Source organism: Pholcus phalangioides, unplaced genomic scaffold (assembly GCF_987345545.1).
Source record: "Pholcus phalangioides strain wild (caught in Gottingen) unplaced genomic scaffold, Ppha-v1.0 ptg000009l_1, whole genome shotgun sequence".
Classification (NCBI taxonomy): domain Eukaryota; kingdom Metazoa; phylum Arthropoda; class Arachnida; order Araneae; family Pholcidae; genus Pholcus; species Pholcus phalangioides.
In genome coordinates, this window is record NW_028301602.1 from 24,963,036 (window position 1) to 24,978,798 (window position 15,763).

General features: G+C 39.0%; 1 protein-coding gene across 1 annotated transcript in view; it reads right to left on the reverse strand.

Annotated features, from left to right (window-relative positions):
• LOC149082597 (uncharacterized) overlaps nucleotides 1-15,763 on the reverse strand; it is a 74,506-nt gene that overhangs the window by 3,790 nt on the left and 54,953 nt on the right. The window contains exon 2 of the mRNA XM_089235864.1: nucleotides 1,927-2,972. Within this exon, the coding sequence (XP_089091990.1) occupies nucleotides 1,927-2,972 (1,046 nt within the window). The remainder of the gene's footprint in view (nucleotides 1-1,926; nucleotides 2,973-15,763) is intronic.

Here is a 15,763-nt window from a genome sequence, read left to right on the forward strand (position 1 = left end):
CATCACGTGTAAACCTAATTTCGAACCTTATCATTACAGATACTGTATCATTATGTGATAAACTAATAGCGTTTCCGAACGATAAAGGATCTGCGAGAGGAAGTTGTTTGAGGAATAATGACAAAACGGAGAGTGGCTTCACGTCGTAAAATTAATTACGAAGATGGAGGAGAAGAAAAGAGCCCTTTGAGAAGTGATTTAAGCGGCGGAAGTGATCTTGTGTCCAACACATTGACACCATACAAAGTAACTTGATAAGGAAGTTTTTATATTTTTTACTTTCGGCTTCTCCCCATAATGATGACGATGTTTCGATCGACAATTAGTAGTTTTTTTTTCTCTCTCTCTTCATGGAGAAAAACAATGGGCGTGAAATTTAGTGGCACTTTTCCTTGTCTCGGTGTCGCACCAGGAAGTTCCTTTCTTGGTCTTATGAATCGCGTTCTCGTGACACATAGTCAATGACGCTTTTTCCATGTTTAATGTGCGTGTGTCTCCCAGTTATCTACTTCCAATGTGACAACTCTATATCGTTTCAAATGATAGTAATATTCGGCCTTTAATTACGTGACGACACTAATGAGTCCGTCACATTTCTCTACAGGAAATAAACTAAGTCCATGTAAAAATGAGTCTGATGACAGTTTGTCATTGAGAAAGGAATTCCAAATGATTTTTGTTGACGTTTCGCAGTGCAATCAAATGTTTTCAACAGGAAATGTGGCTTAATTACTGGGTACAAACGGAGAGATCAGGAAGCGAATTACATCCAGGAGAAGTTATAACCGAAATATACAAACCCAATATTCTTTCACTATGAACGAACTTTTTTGCACAACTTTCGTAAAAAAATTATGAATCTGTAGCCACCAGAAAATGTCAATGAACTAACAAAATTCCGACGAATGGATTACAGGTACGAGCTCAAAGAAATTGAATATTATTGGCTTGTGTATGAATTGTATGCCGGGGCCTGGTCGATAGATATTTCAGTGCCCCTATTTGAACTTGTGGAGGAGATTCTGTATATTCGTGCTTTAATGTGGAGATGAGCGTTGCAGTTGAAAATGCTTGAATTTTTCATGTAGTAGACACAAGATTACAAGGAAGAAAGGAAGCAGAAAATATGGCAGAGACGCCTGCGCGGGGAACAGTGTTCTGCGCTGTGACTTTTCGCGCACGTGTGTGTGTGTTGTTCTGGAGTGTTATATAACGCGCTGCTTCGTTAGTTTCTGGTGAATGCTAGCGAGGTTCTGGTTCGATTCATCGAGTCTGACATCATCAGTATCTCCGAGACCGTCCAATATTTTGGGAAAGAGCGCAAAACATCCCAAGATGGTCTGTCGGGCGGTCATGTCTGTCTGTAGTGGACACGTACAATATTCCACTTCTTTTGTTCTGAATTGATATTGAAGGTAATAGAAGAATGGCATAGGAAATATATACTATTATACTAAATATATATATATACTTTTAGAAGGGCATAGGAAAACTTTCGCCAAGGTATAGTAAATGAATTCATTCAAATGAAAGTTGTGTAAAATCATCAGTAAATAGTTACACAAAATTATTTTTCATGCGATGAAGTTTGTATAATTTCTCGTTTCTACTGCCAGCTCCGTTCTAAGAGCACCATGGAGCCTCCTGGAAAAATGATGTCCTGGAATTCCTGCCTAGCTGTAGGGCCTATGTGTCTTTTAGACCGATTAACATGCTTACTCACGATAATCACTGCACCGAATTTCATTACTACGAGCGTCCCCTCTCCCACGGCCGTACTCATATGGGCTTCATGTGTGTTTTAGACGGCCTTGCCTATTGCACGGAGCTTAAAAAAAATATACGTCACGTGAAACCACCTCGAGAAATCGTTATGTTAAAAAATAAATTATCCTCCGAATTGAGTGTGGTAAGATGAGTACTTACAGAAGGAGTGTTCCGTCTGGGCAGAACATAGCGGTTCCTGGAACCTGGCCGTCTGGTGTTCTGGAATTCTGGCACCGTGTTTTCATCTTCGATTGCTGCCGAAGTCGGCCTGAACCTTCTGGAAAGGGTGTACGACGATCTCGTCTGAGATTTCTCTAGAGACTGAGTAGGATGAATAATCTTGTTCTGAGTACTGTCAGGCAGTTTGAAGGAGGTCTGAAGAACGGAGTTGACGTTCAGGGGATCGTCCAATCTCCTCTCGGCTTGCCTTTCGGCAGGTGTAGGCAGATACTCGTTTGTGATTCCACCAGGGGTAGTTGGCCGATACCTGGATGAAACGGACTCCTCTTTTAGTATGGAGTTTGATAATGTGGAAGAGTGCAACAAGTTTTGGTCAGGTCTCGACGGGCTTGGCTTCGGTGTCAGGAAGTCCTCGGGACGCGCACTCTTTGACGCCGAGAATATGATCTGTGAGGTGCTCTGTAATATCTGAGCGTACTTTCCGTCTATGTACGTGCCGATCACTTTGGTTTCAAAAACTGTCGTGGCACCATCGTTCACCCTCGTGCCTCCAAGCACCGTCACGAGGCCAGTTGGGTACTGTGGTTGGACCAACGGCGATTTTGATATGACGCCACCACCACCACCTCCAACGTTGGAATCTTGTGGAGTCGTGAGGCCGTTCAAACCCGGTTTGTATTTGACAGAGTCTCTGTCGTCACCCGTGTGCGCCTCATTCTCCAACTCCGTCGTCCTGATATCACTACTTCGCTCTTTAGCGAACGTGTATCGGTCATCGCTCCTTGGCGATATCTTCGATGCAAGCTGGGGTCCCACTGTAGGGGCCGGCGCTGGGTCCTCGGGTGTCTCTGAGGCCGGGGTGAACACGATGACTGTTCCATCTACGGTTGTCCTGAAGTTCAGAAAACCCCTCACTGTCACAGTTGGTAGAATGGAGTTGATGTTGCGATCTGCCTGCAGAGCTGCAGATTGTGGACTGTTCGGTATGTACACTGGTCCATCTGGCTGCGCCGTGGATGACAAAACTATAAAGAAGAAGAATAGAAGTTTAGCTGGTGAAGTAAATCAAAGCAAGAGTCTGTATGCATTCAAAACATGGAAAAAAAGTTACGTAAAAAATATTTTAATACGCATTTTCATAAGAGCGAACTTATTCAGGTTTATCAAGTTATTATCTTATTATTTATTCAGGTAACCGTCCTTGCTGAATTTAGCTGGTTCGCAAGCGAGGGAAAAATGTGACCCATGAAGGCATTACTTTGGCGAATGATTTTCAAAGTGAAGAATTTTGATGGGAGCGAAATAATGGAAGCGAGATGGCATAGATGTGAGTGTATGTTCAGTATGGTGCATGGGATAAAACATCCCTCCCAGTCCATCTCTCATTTACTTTAGGTGATCAAAGAAAAATGAATCTTAAAAAATGAGTCGTTTTCATTGCGTTTGAGAGGCATCTTACGTCCCATATTAACCCAGGTTTTGTCCAACCAGTTTCACGAAACCTTTACGGACTGCACTTTATAAATTTTTTAGAATCTGTATAGGCTCCGATGGAGGCTCAAATTGAGTTTACTGTAATTTCCACCTTTATGACATCATAATCCACCTCGAATCCCCATCGAAGGTAGTTTAATATTTACAGCTTCACAAAATGATTGATTTCATTATTAATTATATAAAGTTTCAAAAAACATTAACAACATATTAAATGACTAAAGTTCAATTTTTGATCAGCAATATTGACTGGTGACTATATCGGGTCTTAACTGAGTCGTACATCGAATTCTAATGCACATATCGTTTACATTGAACACGCTGTAAAAATTTTAGAAATACGCCGATTACAAACTGGAAATCTGAGTATACTTTCAAACGTCCCCAAGTTGCTATAAAACGATTATTTCAAAAGGAAAAACATTAGTTGCAAAAGTCACAGACAGATAGCGCTCAGATGATGAAAAATGAACCTGACGACATCGAATGAAGAATGGACGTGCATCCAATCAAATTTATTGAAAACTTGATTTAAAAAATCTGATCTACCTCTTCCTTTTCTGCAAACTGAAAACAACTACAGTCGATCGCTATGGGCAATTTATTACTAAGTTATGCATGTAGTGTGCACGTGCATCTAAAAGCTACTACACACTAATCTGACGTGACGTGGTCCCCAGTAGTGTGTAGCAGAACCCCACCGGTACCACAGTTGTGGTCGGCTGAAGTAACACTTCAGTCATAGTGAGAAAAATTGGTGGCAGATGGTAGCACTGCACATAACAAGCATTACGAGGAAACAAACTTCACGTCAGGTTCACAACATGTACCAACTCGTTAGAAGTTCTGCAGAGAAATATGGACGTGGTGCATGTGTGGTTTAGTAGTAGTAGTCGTAGTGTCCTGTATGAGTTTTTAGTGCTGCCATCAACATCAAATCGCATCTGCTCTTGAAGTTGTGAAACACAGGAAACTTCACAGAAACAACTTCAGCCGACCACCACTATGTCATCTCTAGGGTTCGAACCTGGATCATCACAACGCGAGACAATGCCAATGGCAATTCCCACACGACGGCTCAGTTGCAGAAACCAATCTTCCTCTGATCTCATTCGTACAAACAGTAATTTGTTGTCGTCATTTCTCTCTTCCTTTGTAACTAATTCTTAAAGTTTTATGAAACTTTGAAGCACCAGGTAACTGGAAAAATACTACATATTTTCTGTGTGTGTATCGATTTTCGTGATATATATTGCCTATTATACATTTAAACGACGTCAACTACATGTCTGACTAAATAAAATTTGTTTTTTGCGTATATATGACTCAGCTTAAACTAATTTATCAACATTTGACGCGTTTTCAGTTTCAATGACACCCATGAATAAAATAAACTTGAAATATCGAGCAACGAAGGACATATTATACAGCTAATAGTAATAATATTATTAAAACATTCATGATGGATGCAAGAGACACAATAAGACTTGCGATAATAATCATTTGGACAGGTTTCAAATACATACTATATAAGAACGCTGCGTATTTGTTATTTTTCTCAATTAAAGATCTGAATATAATATGGATTAAACGTTCTTAATGTCAAGTGGGAGTTGACAGGTGTAATGAGAAATTTCGCTCTTCACTATAATCCGCGCTCTGGACATAGTAGCCCTATTTTCACTTCCCCGCTTTCCTGGCAGACATGTCTGATTCAATGCCATAGCTATTTATTATTCAGACTAGGCTTCTTCTTCTTCTTCGTAGTGTTTGTTCTTATACGAATGCAATACCCGTGCTTGTGTTTGTATTTCTCAACGGAGACAGCCGTCAAACGATGCGTTAATGCACCGGGGGGTGGAGAAGAGAGAGTTTCGTGATTAACTAATGAGATAATAAAACAGGTTTGTTTGTGTGTGTGACATGTAATTTTGAAAGGAGTGGACAGAAAATGTATACAGTATCTGTGTGAGTTTTTCTCTATCCCTATATTATGGGTGTGGCTCAATATAACTGTGATGTGTGTAGATATTATATGCTTAGAGACTAGAATTTTCATTCTTTAAAACGAATCGGGTTAATATTCACGGGCCAGTTATTGGTAATTGTGAAATATTAGCTTCGTGAAATCTTTTTAAACTGAGCAATGTCATCATGGGATCAGACTTACCTCAGAACTTAGAACTCTGAAAATCACTGGAAGTGGGTTTCTGATTTAAGGCTAAGATCAGAATTTTTTTGGTACTTGTTGAAATTTCACAAGAAAAAAGAAAAAGAATCTACGAGGGTTGGCTGTTTTTTTTTCAAATAGTTTCAACTATGCAATTAGAGTTGAGCTAGGGCTACACTCATGTCCAGCCTGGTCCAATAGGCATTCGCAAATATTTCCTTCCAACGTTTGCCTGCCCCTGGCACCAGCTGCATAGATTAGCTACACTTGCCCAGCCTAGCCCAGCGTTCCTTATCGAATAGTTGTTTCCAGAACGTTCTCCCCCTTTTCTTCGACCAATGCGTGGCCAGACGGATTGGAAGATCGAAAAGGAAGGCGACTCTTTTGACTTAGGATGAGGGCTGGAAGGTTCCGATTGTTCGGGCGCGGTAGCCCAGATCGATAAGATACTCGCCTAAAGTACCAAAGGATGTTTAGAGGTGTCGCGAGTTCGATACCCAGTTCGTCCTGGTCAGAAAACTTTCCTGACACAGGGGTACAACAGAAACGGCGACGTGACCGCAGAAAAAACTGCTACCGCAGGGGGGTCCCCTATCGAGTATAAAAAAATAAGCCGGCCGTTCGGAATCGGCAATAAATTGTAGGTCCTGGTCTAATTAGCCCTCGTGTGCAGAAAATGACCGTGGTGCGACAAAAATGATCAAATGATCCGATTGTTATCTTCAACCAGTCTTCCAATTTCTGCTAGTCTCCAATACTTAACGATCACTGCAAATGGTGGAGTCGCCACACTACTCACCCATCACCAAACTTGGACCGTATTGGGTCAGGCTGGACAGGAGTGTGGCCTCCGCTTTAGACTATGTATCTTATTTTTTTCCATTTGAATCATGGAATAAATACGTTATTATTGTTCCTCATGTAAATTCACGGACCTTCAAATCTTATCAGGCACCCCTGGTAATCATTATACTTCACTCTTTTCACTTCTGAAATATAGATGGAAGCACTGAAAAATCGGAAACAACGCTAAAAACGTACTTAGACTGTTAGGTACACATACTTTGTTCCAGACTACGCTACGAAGCTGGGCTGGAAGAAATCTCGGCGACGGGATAAGTCCTGTGGCAGAGTCCCGGCGTTCATTTATTCAGGGATCCCTGGCAAAGAATCTCTGGTCTTTTGATGATAAGAAGACAGTGACCACTTTTGCTCAAAAAAAAACTCGGTCACACGCAACACTTTTCTAGAAGTGGTTCATTCCTTTTAGATCGAAGGCTACAGTAGACAATGGGAGAGTTTTCAATTTTTATTCTAGAATTGAAGTAGCAGAAATAGAATTCGGAGATTACAGGTTGTCGTAGCCATAGTCTGTTATACGAAGCACTTGTTTTCATAGAATCTTCTACGTCTTTGGAATTCATGAAATGAATTTTTAAGTATTTTTAAGATTTGGGGAGATTATAGGAAGGGTAGGGGCATATTATAACACTTCCCAACCTCAGCGATTGAATAAAACCAGCCACAAATTGTGATCGACCGTACTTGAGCGTTCTTCATTGGAGGCCTTTAACGATCTTGCAACTGTTCTCCGGGGCAGTGGCTCTCAAACTTTGTTTGCGGCCATAGGCGGAGATAGACTTGGAAGTCTGGGGGGGGGGGTACGATGATGATGTAAATTCATATATACATTAGATCAGTCGACTGCACCTTTGACGCTTGGGGGGGGGGCAATGCCCCTCATGCACCCCCCGTATCTCCGCCCATGTCTGCGGCTCATCAGAATAGTCATGGAAATAATTATTTCAGAGCACTTGGACGGGTGCATGTCAATACACAAATTCTTCGCGACGCCCCTAGGAGCCTCTATGAACACTTTAAGAACCATCGCTCTTGGGAGACGTAGATGGTCCCCAATCCTCTTGAGATCCTTGATGACATTTGTTGTTATATACGACTACTAATACAAATACCACGCCACAACAGGCAAATTGCCCAACGAGGTGGCTGACTTAAGAACATCATGGATCCCCGAGCCATTTTTTGGAGGCCCTACCTACTACTGCTACACCACACATGCACCCCGCCCACACAACCCCCGCGGAACCCCCAACGAATCGGTACATGCGGGAATGTGCGTGTACGTGTAGTGAAACCTGACGTACACGCTGAAAATAACATTTAATATTTTTTCATTTACTTCGTTGTTTCTGTTTCGAAAACTTCGTAAGTTAGATCTTGTCATTACTGCGCAAAAGTATGGAATTGGAAAGTGCATTTGCTGGTGTGTATAAACGGCATTACATGGCGTCCAAACAGCAGTGTTTGAGAAAACAATTCGAATCACATCAATTAAAGAACAATGCAGCATAATGAATAGAAGCTAGCACCGTCAACATTTTATAGCCACGAGGTCATTAAGATTACCGATAATTATTCCGTACATAATTCACCATATTTGAAGGGTATGTTCAATAGAATTCTATGTCGAAACATGCAAAAATGCATACTCAACTGTTTAAAGGCAGAAAAACAAACGAACATGAAGCGTATTATTATCTGACATCCAAAAGTCACCTTGTGACAAACTTCAAGGACTACTCGATATATTGCCACATCTTGATTGGTTTATTTATATTCCTGTGTCTTGCAGAATTGGTGAACCTATTGCTTTGAATAGAATACTTTGGTTTCATAAGCTCCAATCAAAAGCCGACATTTGTCATTGAATCTTGAAATCAAAAGCGTTAAAAAGCGGGATCGTTTCAATCCTTACAGTCGTCATCTGAATTTGGATACACTAGTTTAGATACATTTGAATACGCTGAAGCGAACATGTTATACGCGTAATCAAGCCTTTGTTGCCACAATGCTCATTTGATGAATAATTGTTTTTTTTAAAAGGCGGAGGTAACGATCTACCCAAACAAAAGCCTTTAAAATATAAGTCGTGCCTTTCACTTTCTTCGGAAACACTCAAGAAAGGGGGGGGGGAAAGCAGAGATATCCATTTATGCATATCACGCCCAAAATAAAATGAACGGGCTTCTTGAAGCCAAGTAGCTAGCTAGCACCACCATGACCGGTGGGAACTCCATAGTACTTCGTATTCCATACGCAAGCCCGTGACGTCACGGCCGTAGCACCGGGCCAAGGACAGGGCCGCCCGTGAGAGACTCCCGGATGTTACTTGCGTAGACGTGGACTCGAATGAAAGATTTTACTTGTTTCTGCGCATATGCATTAATATATTTGTGCCCACACTAGTTTCAATTTTTTTTCGAGATCCAAAGCTTGTTCGTGATTTGAAAACCAAATTAACTTCTTAAATTTTAATTCGAATTTAATCCGTGATTTCTCTAGTGGAAGTTTTACAGAAGAGAAACCGCTTCTGTGAGTCACTGATGATAAAAGAGAAAAAGAAACAGTTGGGAATAACGGATTTCTAGAACGGGAACATGTAATAAATGGGTAGAAAAGGTTTGAATTCCGTTACATGAAGGAAACTGGTTCTTTGAACGATTAACGACAGCAGCTAAAAAAACTTGCTCTTGTGGACGTTATTGAAAACATTCTCATAGTTCCGAAAAGATTCATTTGGATGCCCCTTTTATGGTCGAAAAGAGATAACCATGCACGTCTCTTCAAACATGGCACTATCTACAGTTATGTATTGCGTAATCTTTTAACCTCTGCCTATTTTCCCCCTTCAAGTTAATGACATGGTAAAGTAATTTAAATTAGTAAAGTTAAAATTCGAAATGCATCAAGCATAGTATATTTCTATTTTCGTGGCTGAAAATGTCAACGGAATATAGGACTCACATTCGTCAAATCCAAATTATATTCAAGTTACCTTTTAGAATGATAAAAACTCATAACTTGAAAGAAGCATATCAATCATCATTTAAACAAAATAGTATCAATCATCTACGTCCAGTCATCATAAAAGATGCAGTTTTATGAATCAGCTGAACAATCATTATGATAACAATACCCACTTGAAAGGATTTAAACTTACCGGTTGTCAAAAACTAAATTTCACGTTTAAAAAATGATTTCAACGTTTATTACTAGAGAGTATTACAACTAGTATAACTAAGTATACTAGTACAGCGTTTATTACTTTGCGCACCAAGCCTTGCGAAAAATGTTCTGTCTGTCGCGGGGCTTCGAAAATTCCCCTCATCTCTTCATTCAGCTTTTTCTAAAGTTTAATAGGTTCCTGATATTAAGTAATGGCAGTAGATAGCTTGGACTAGGGGATTCATTCGTTTCCTTTAAAATTTTAAACGTTTCAATCATGTCCCCCTCCCTCCACAACACCTACGCTATTCTAATGAAAACATATTAAAAAAATTAAGTGTCTCTTAATAATTCAAACCTTGTATATCAGCAAGTGTGGCTGTTTTATGCAATCACCTGAACAAGTCTAAATTATTCTGTACGTATGATCTCTAAAACCGTATTTCATACTCCAGGCAAGGACGAACTAAGCCTTGGAAAAGTAGAAGGATCACTTCAGGGAAGTGTTTCCCAAAGTGGACAATATCGTAATGGTCCAGAGGGCGGTAGAAGTTATGGGGTTTAGTATAGGATTCTGTGGATTGGCTGAGTTGGGTGCGATGAGAACAAAAAGTTTTTGAAGAAGGGGTGATGGAGCGTGAAGAATTTGGGAAACTATGATTTAGAGCAGCGATTCTCAACCGGTGCTCTGCGGAGCCCGAAGGGCTCCGTGTGAACTCCCAGGGGCTCCGCGGACGCTCGAAGAAATTAAAAAAAACCCAGTAAATTTGAAAAAAAAAATTATAAATATTTTTAAATAATAAAAATAAGTCAGTAACTTTGATGAATAAATAGAAAATAGGCCTAACACGGACTCCGCCATAGAAATTATATACCAGAAAGGGCTCCGTGAGTCAAAAAAGGACCTCTGATTTAGAGAAACGCGAAGATACCCTTTTGAGCACAGAGTTAGAATAAAATTATATTCTTTAGTCTATGCTTTTAAGTATGAAACCAATCATTTTATTTCGCCTTATTTGACTACCACAGAAAAATTTTCAGAAAATCTAAAGCGTTCATCACTGGGAATTCAATTATAAATTGTATCCCGAATTAGTAAGAATAGTTCCATCGCGAATAATTTACGCAGATCGTGTTTTCCACTCCACATTATGTATTAAAACTTGGCTTTTACAATGCAACTTTTCACAATGATGTAAAAATGTGTTGAGTTCTGCAGTCTAAAATATAGGAAAAAAGAGGAATGTGGACGAGGTGCATGTATGGTTTAGTAGTTTAAAATGTAACAAAACCTCAATCGATTTCAATACACAAAACCACGAACTATGTGGGAAAATCAATATACAAAATAGTGTGAACAACCTTTGTCAGCAAATACACCATCCAAAGGCACAGAGCTATCAATCAAAAACCAAAAAAGAAGCTATAGAAGGCCACTTTCCGTACTATGCACATAAATAGAAGAAGATGCATTGCCTCTTCTTATGGACACTTATCTTCTTTTTTGTTTAACTTATGTTAAGAAAATATTTGAGAAAAAACTTCTCTTGACGGGGAAGCAGTTTTATTTGTATTGGACGGAGACAAGGTCGATCACTTTGGGAGTAGCAGGTGAGCAAACATACATCACACGAGGGAGGAAAAAAAAAACGCAAGGTAACATGTAGGTGGAAGCACCTAAAGGCAATTTCTTAGATTCAGCTATTAAAGACGCCTACCGGAATCTTCTTTCTGAAGAGCATGCATATGCCTAATGCTTTGTAAATGTGTAAATAGAAAAAAAAACAAAACATAGGGAGAAGCTTGAAATGGGTCTTGAGTCATGAATTCGAAGCTTTCTTTGGAAAGGTGTTCAAACATGTTATAGTTATTATTTTTTCTAATTTGAAAACAAAGAAAACATCGATGTTTACAGCTTGGAAACTGTTTGAATTTTAACTACCTCATAATCATAAGTAAATGCTGGAATAAAATGTTATGACATATTAATGCACACACACGGGACAGAACACACCAATCACGAACCCAGATCCTGACCACTAAAGTGGTTTATTATTGCTTGGAAAAAGCAATATAATCAGTTGATAGTTGGTGCCAGGACTATATTTATCTACTGTAACAACTAATTAACTACTAATCAAAGCATAGTAATCACAATGAATTTAAAGAAGTTATATGGTGTTGCTTTCTCTTTTTTTCCTGAAATTTCATTTAATAATCAAGTGGGGGGGGGGGAAGAACAAAATATATCCACAGAAGTCAAGATATGAGGGAGCAGTCACTTTTGGAGAAGATTTACAGGCCTTGTCACCAAGATGGGGGCCGTAGTTTTTTATTCATCAAGTTAACCATAATGTAAAAGTACCAAGTCGATGTGATACCATTCAATACTGGTATAACCATATTCCGTCGTATATACCCGTGTCTCTCAATCACTGGTCTGCGAACAGGTGCCAGTCCAATTTCCTGTCGGTCTGCAAATACATTTCACCTAATTCTCAAAGACACTAGCGTGGTGAGAAGGATGCTTTTGAAATTTCTATTAATATGAAAAAAACAAAAAACATTACGTTTTCGTCGGCATACTTTGCTGAGGACCCGTTTGGCTGACTTGGCTTTCTTGATAAATTCAGAGCAGTGTTGTGAGCATGAAAGACGTTTGTCAAAGATTTTTCAAAAAACTTGAGTGTGTCAAAAAGATGAATTATGTTGCCTTGAACATTAATGAATAAGTTCGAATTCTATTCGATTTTACGTTCCGAATTTTTTTTGCAGAAAAGAAGTGCGCGCATAAATGTTGCTTGAAATAGAGAAACCTTGTGCTGGGACCCCACCTCCCCCTGCTGTCGCCTATCAAATAGAACCAGAACCGCTTGTTATTTCTTTTTTAACTGAAACTGTTGCCGTTTTAAACCGGTGTGCAGCATGGAAACGAATAATAAATTCATATATTGTCTATTTTTATGCCGCACGTTGGCATGAAGTTTGTGCGCCAAAATACCGATCAATATATTTTTCGCAGCAGTGCTTACAAAAAGTGATTTTGCGGCTAACATAAAAACATATTAAACACATAAAATGCACACTACAAAAGGAAGCATAAAAATAAACAATATTATAGCACATGTTGTTCACTTTTTTAAGTCTTAAACCGATTTAAAACTAATAGCCCATTTCATTTTGTGAATTATAACAGACAGTTCCGTCTTTATCCGATAGGTGGCAGCAGACATTCTAGTTCAGCGGTTCTCAACCTTTTTTTGACTCGCGGAGCCCTTTAAGTTAAAAAATTCTATGGCGGAACCCCTAGGCCAACTTTTTAATTATTCATCAAAGTCACTGATTTATTTTTACTATTTAAATATATTTATAATTAATTTTTTTTTTAATTTTACTGTTTTTTTTTTTTTTCATTTTCGTCAAGTGGCCGCGGAGCACCGGTTGAGAACCGCTGTTCTAGTTCAATGTTCTAGTTACATGTTTCTCGCATGTAAAAAATGGTAGATTTGGAAATACAATCGAATACCATGTTGGCGAATGAAAATCTCGAGCTCATCATCGACGACATCATCGACATATCATCGACGAACAGCTGCAACAGTGAAAAAGCTCGCTCTAAAACTGCCGTTATTTAAACACACAAGCGTTGAGCAACGTACGAAAAGAAAATGAAAAGCGTGAAGAATCTCGCACGCCACGTGACATCTCGCGGCGGATGATTCACCGATGCACGAAATGCATCGATCTCTCTATTAATGTGTTAAAAGAAGTCGGAACATTTCAACAGGTTTCAAAGTTCTCGAGATTCCTTTCAGAGATATCGAGGCTCCAACCTGCGTATAAATCTCTCCGAGAGCGGAAAAAGAGAAAAGTTGACTTTCCGGATTTGGTAATTTTTATTATTTTGCAAATAGCAAACCCGCCCACACATACGTCATCACAGAGGTGGTAGCTGGACCTACCACTAACAAGAACAAACTCCTTTTACGCTGGAGTTCAGTCTTGAAATTCATACTTTTACTCACCATAAAAATAAAATAAAAAGAGAAGACAATGCAAACGAAACGGTTATCCTCCCGTACAGGGGAATGTGGTGCTATTCGGGTGTGCAACTCAACTCCCAGACGTCGGTTGTTAGTTGCTTTTGGAAGAATTAACCTACTTCAAAAAAACATCGTGACCCAGCAACGTTCGTCTTAGGAAGGTCGCCAGCAAGAACAGCAACAACAAGAATATATAATATATAAAGAAGAAACCACGTTCTTTTTTATTTTCTTCCGAAAGATTCACTTCGTGAAGAGAAAGTAAACCATCTGTTTGACGTTAGAGTAAGGTGAGAAATCGAGAAAAAGAAATGGCAGCCGAAATGTTGTCTCTAGATTTGAAACATTTGATTGAAAAAAGGAAATGCCGCACGCCATCGGGCACATTTTTTGACATCCGTCGAGGTTAAACCTTAACCCTCGTGAACACATGCTGCCGTGAGAATATTTTATTTTAACTTAAGAGCTACTGTAATTTTTTTTTTGTTGTTGACATTTTCACTGACTGTTTGAGGACACGGTGGAATCAAACGCTGGGGGGACTGAAAAAAAATCCTACCCAGATTCAGACTTGGGTGAAGATGTATTTCTTCAGAGTCAGACCTTCAAATACAAATGCAAGGCCACAACAGGCAGAATGTCCAACGAGGTGGCTGAGAAAAGGATGCCCATAGTAAGTATGGATGCCATATATATATCTAAAATACAGCTACCCAATTAAAAATGCAATTATAAAAACAAAAGACATTTATGCACGATAAAATATAAATATACACTGCCCATAGAAAATTATGGTTGTCTCATCAAAGTAGGGATAGCTTCTCGATTTATCCCAATATGTTTATCGTATTTCTTTTTAAACGAGCCAATAGCGTTGGAATTCACGATGCGCCGGAAGTAAGCTATTCCATTTATTAACAACGCTATTAGAGAAAAATTCGCTGCGATACCGCAACCTGGAATTTTCCCTTACCAATCGATACTGATGTCCTCTTGTCAATAGCAGTCGATTGAAGGCGTATTAATCATCTTCCAACCTCTACATACCGTTGAAAATGTTAACACTTCTATCGTATCCCCACAACACCTGCTTTCTTTCAATGTAAATATCTTCAAAAAATGAAGCCTCTCTTCAAGCTCCGTTTGCCAACAAGGACACGCGTAGATCTTCTCTGCACCCCCTTCAACCAAGTCTACGGTCCAGTCGAAATGTGTCCGGATTTCTCGTCCAATCTTGTATATCTCTCTCTCAACGAAGTAGGACGTGCTTTTTTTAGTTTTATCTAAAGTATGGTGGGTGGTAAAAATTGTAGGGTTTCTCAGCAAAATTTGTTGCATTAAATTATGAATTCATAAAGTTTGAGAAAAAGGGGGCCATTGAGAGAGAGATGGTAATGAGATTAAAAGATTTCTTCACTAACGCATAGTTACAAACAAAATTAGTTTTATATTTTGCATCTTAAATTAACTGTATGTATAATTGAAAGGAAATATTTAAATATTATCAAGCAGAGCGAGGAAATGCGAAGTTTTACTTATTAAAAAATGTATTTCTTAAAATACATTTTTAATACATTTCCTTGAAAAAATTCGTGCTTTCTTTAAATATCTCGTATTAATCTGAATCAAAGGCGGTGAAACTATATTTCTAGCAGTATATTCGAAAATAAGACCGTGTATTATGTTAATGTTTGCTCCAAAAAATGCGCTAGGGCTTATTTTCGTGGTAGGGCTTACATTAGGAGCATCCTGAAAAACCACGCTAAGGCATATTTTTTGGCAGAATATCTCTGTCTCTTTGAATACATTTTTGAATGATGGTTATACGAAAGACAACGAAAGAAATTGCAAACGCTGAACTGCATAAAACGTTTCTTTTGGGTGTCGTCATTTAAAGTAAACAAGAAGTTCAGTTTACTTGAGTTGAATACGTTTCTGTTGAATTCCCAAGAAGTTCATTGATTTGTCGAACAAAATAAATCAGAAATCAAATCTGATTTATTTTGTTTAGAAATCAAATTGAAGTTTATCAGAATACGCATCAGACATCAAATTGGGGTTTAGTAAAAGAACCAAAGGTATC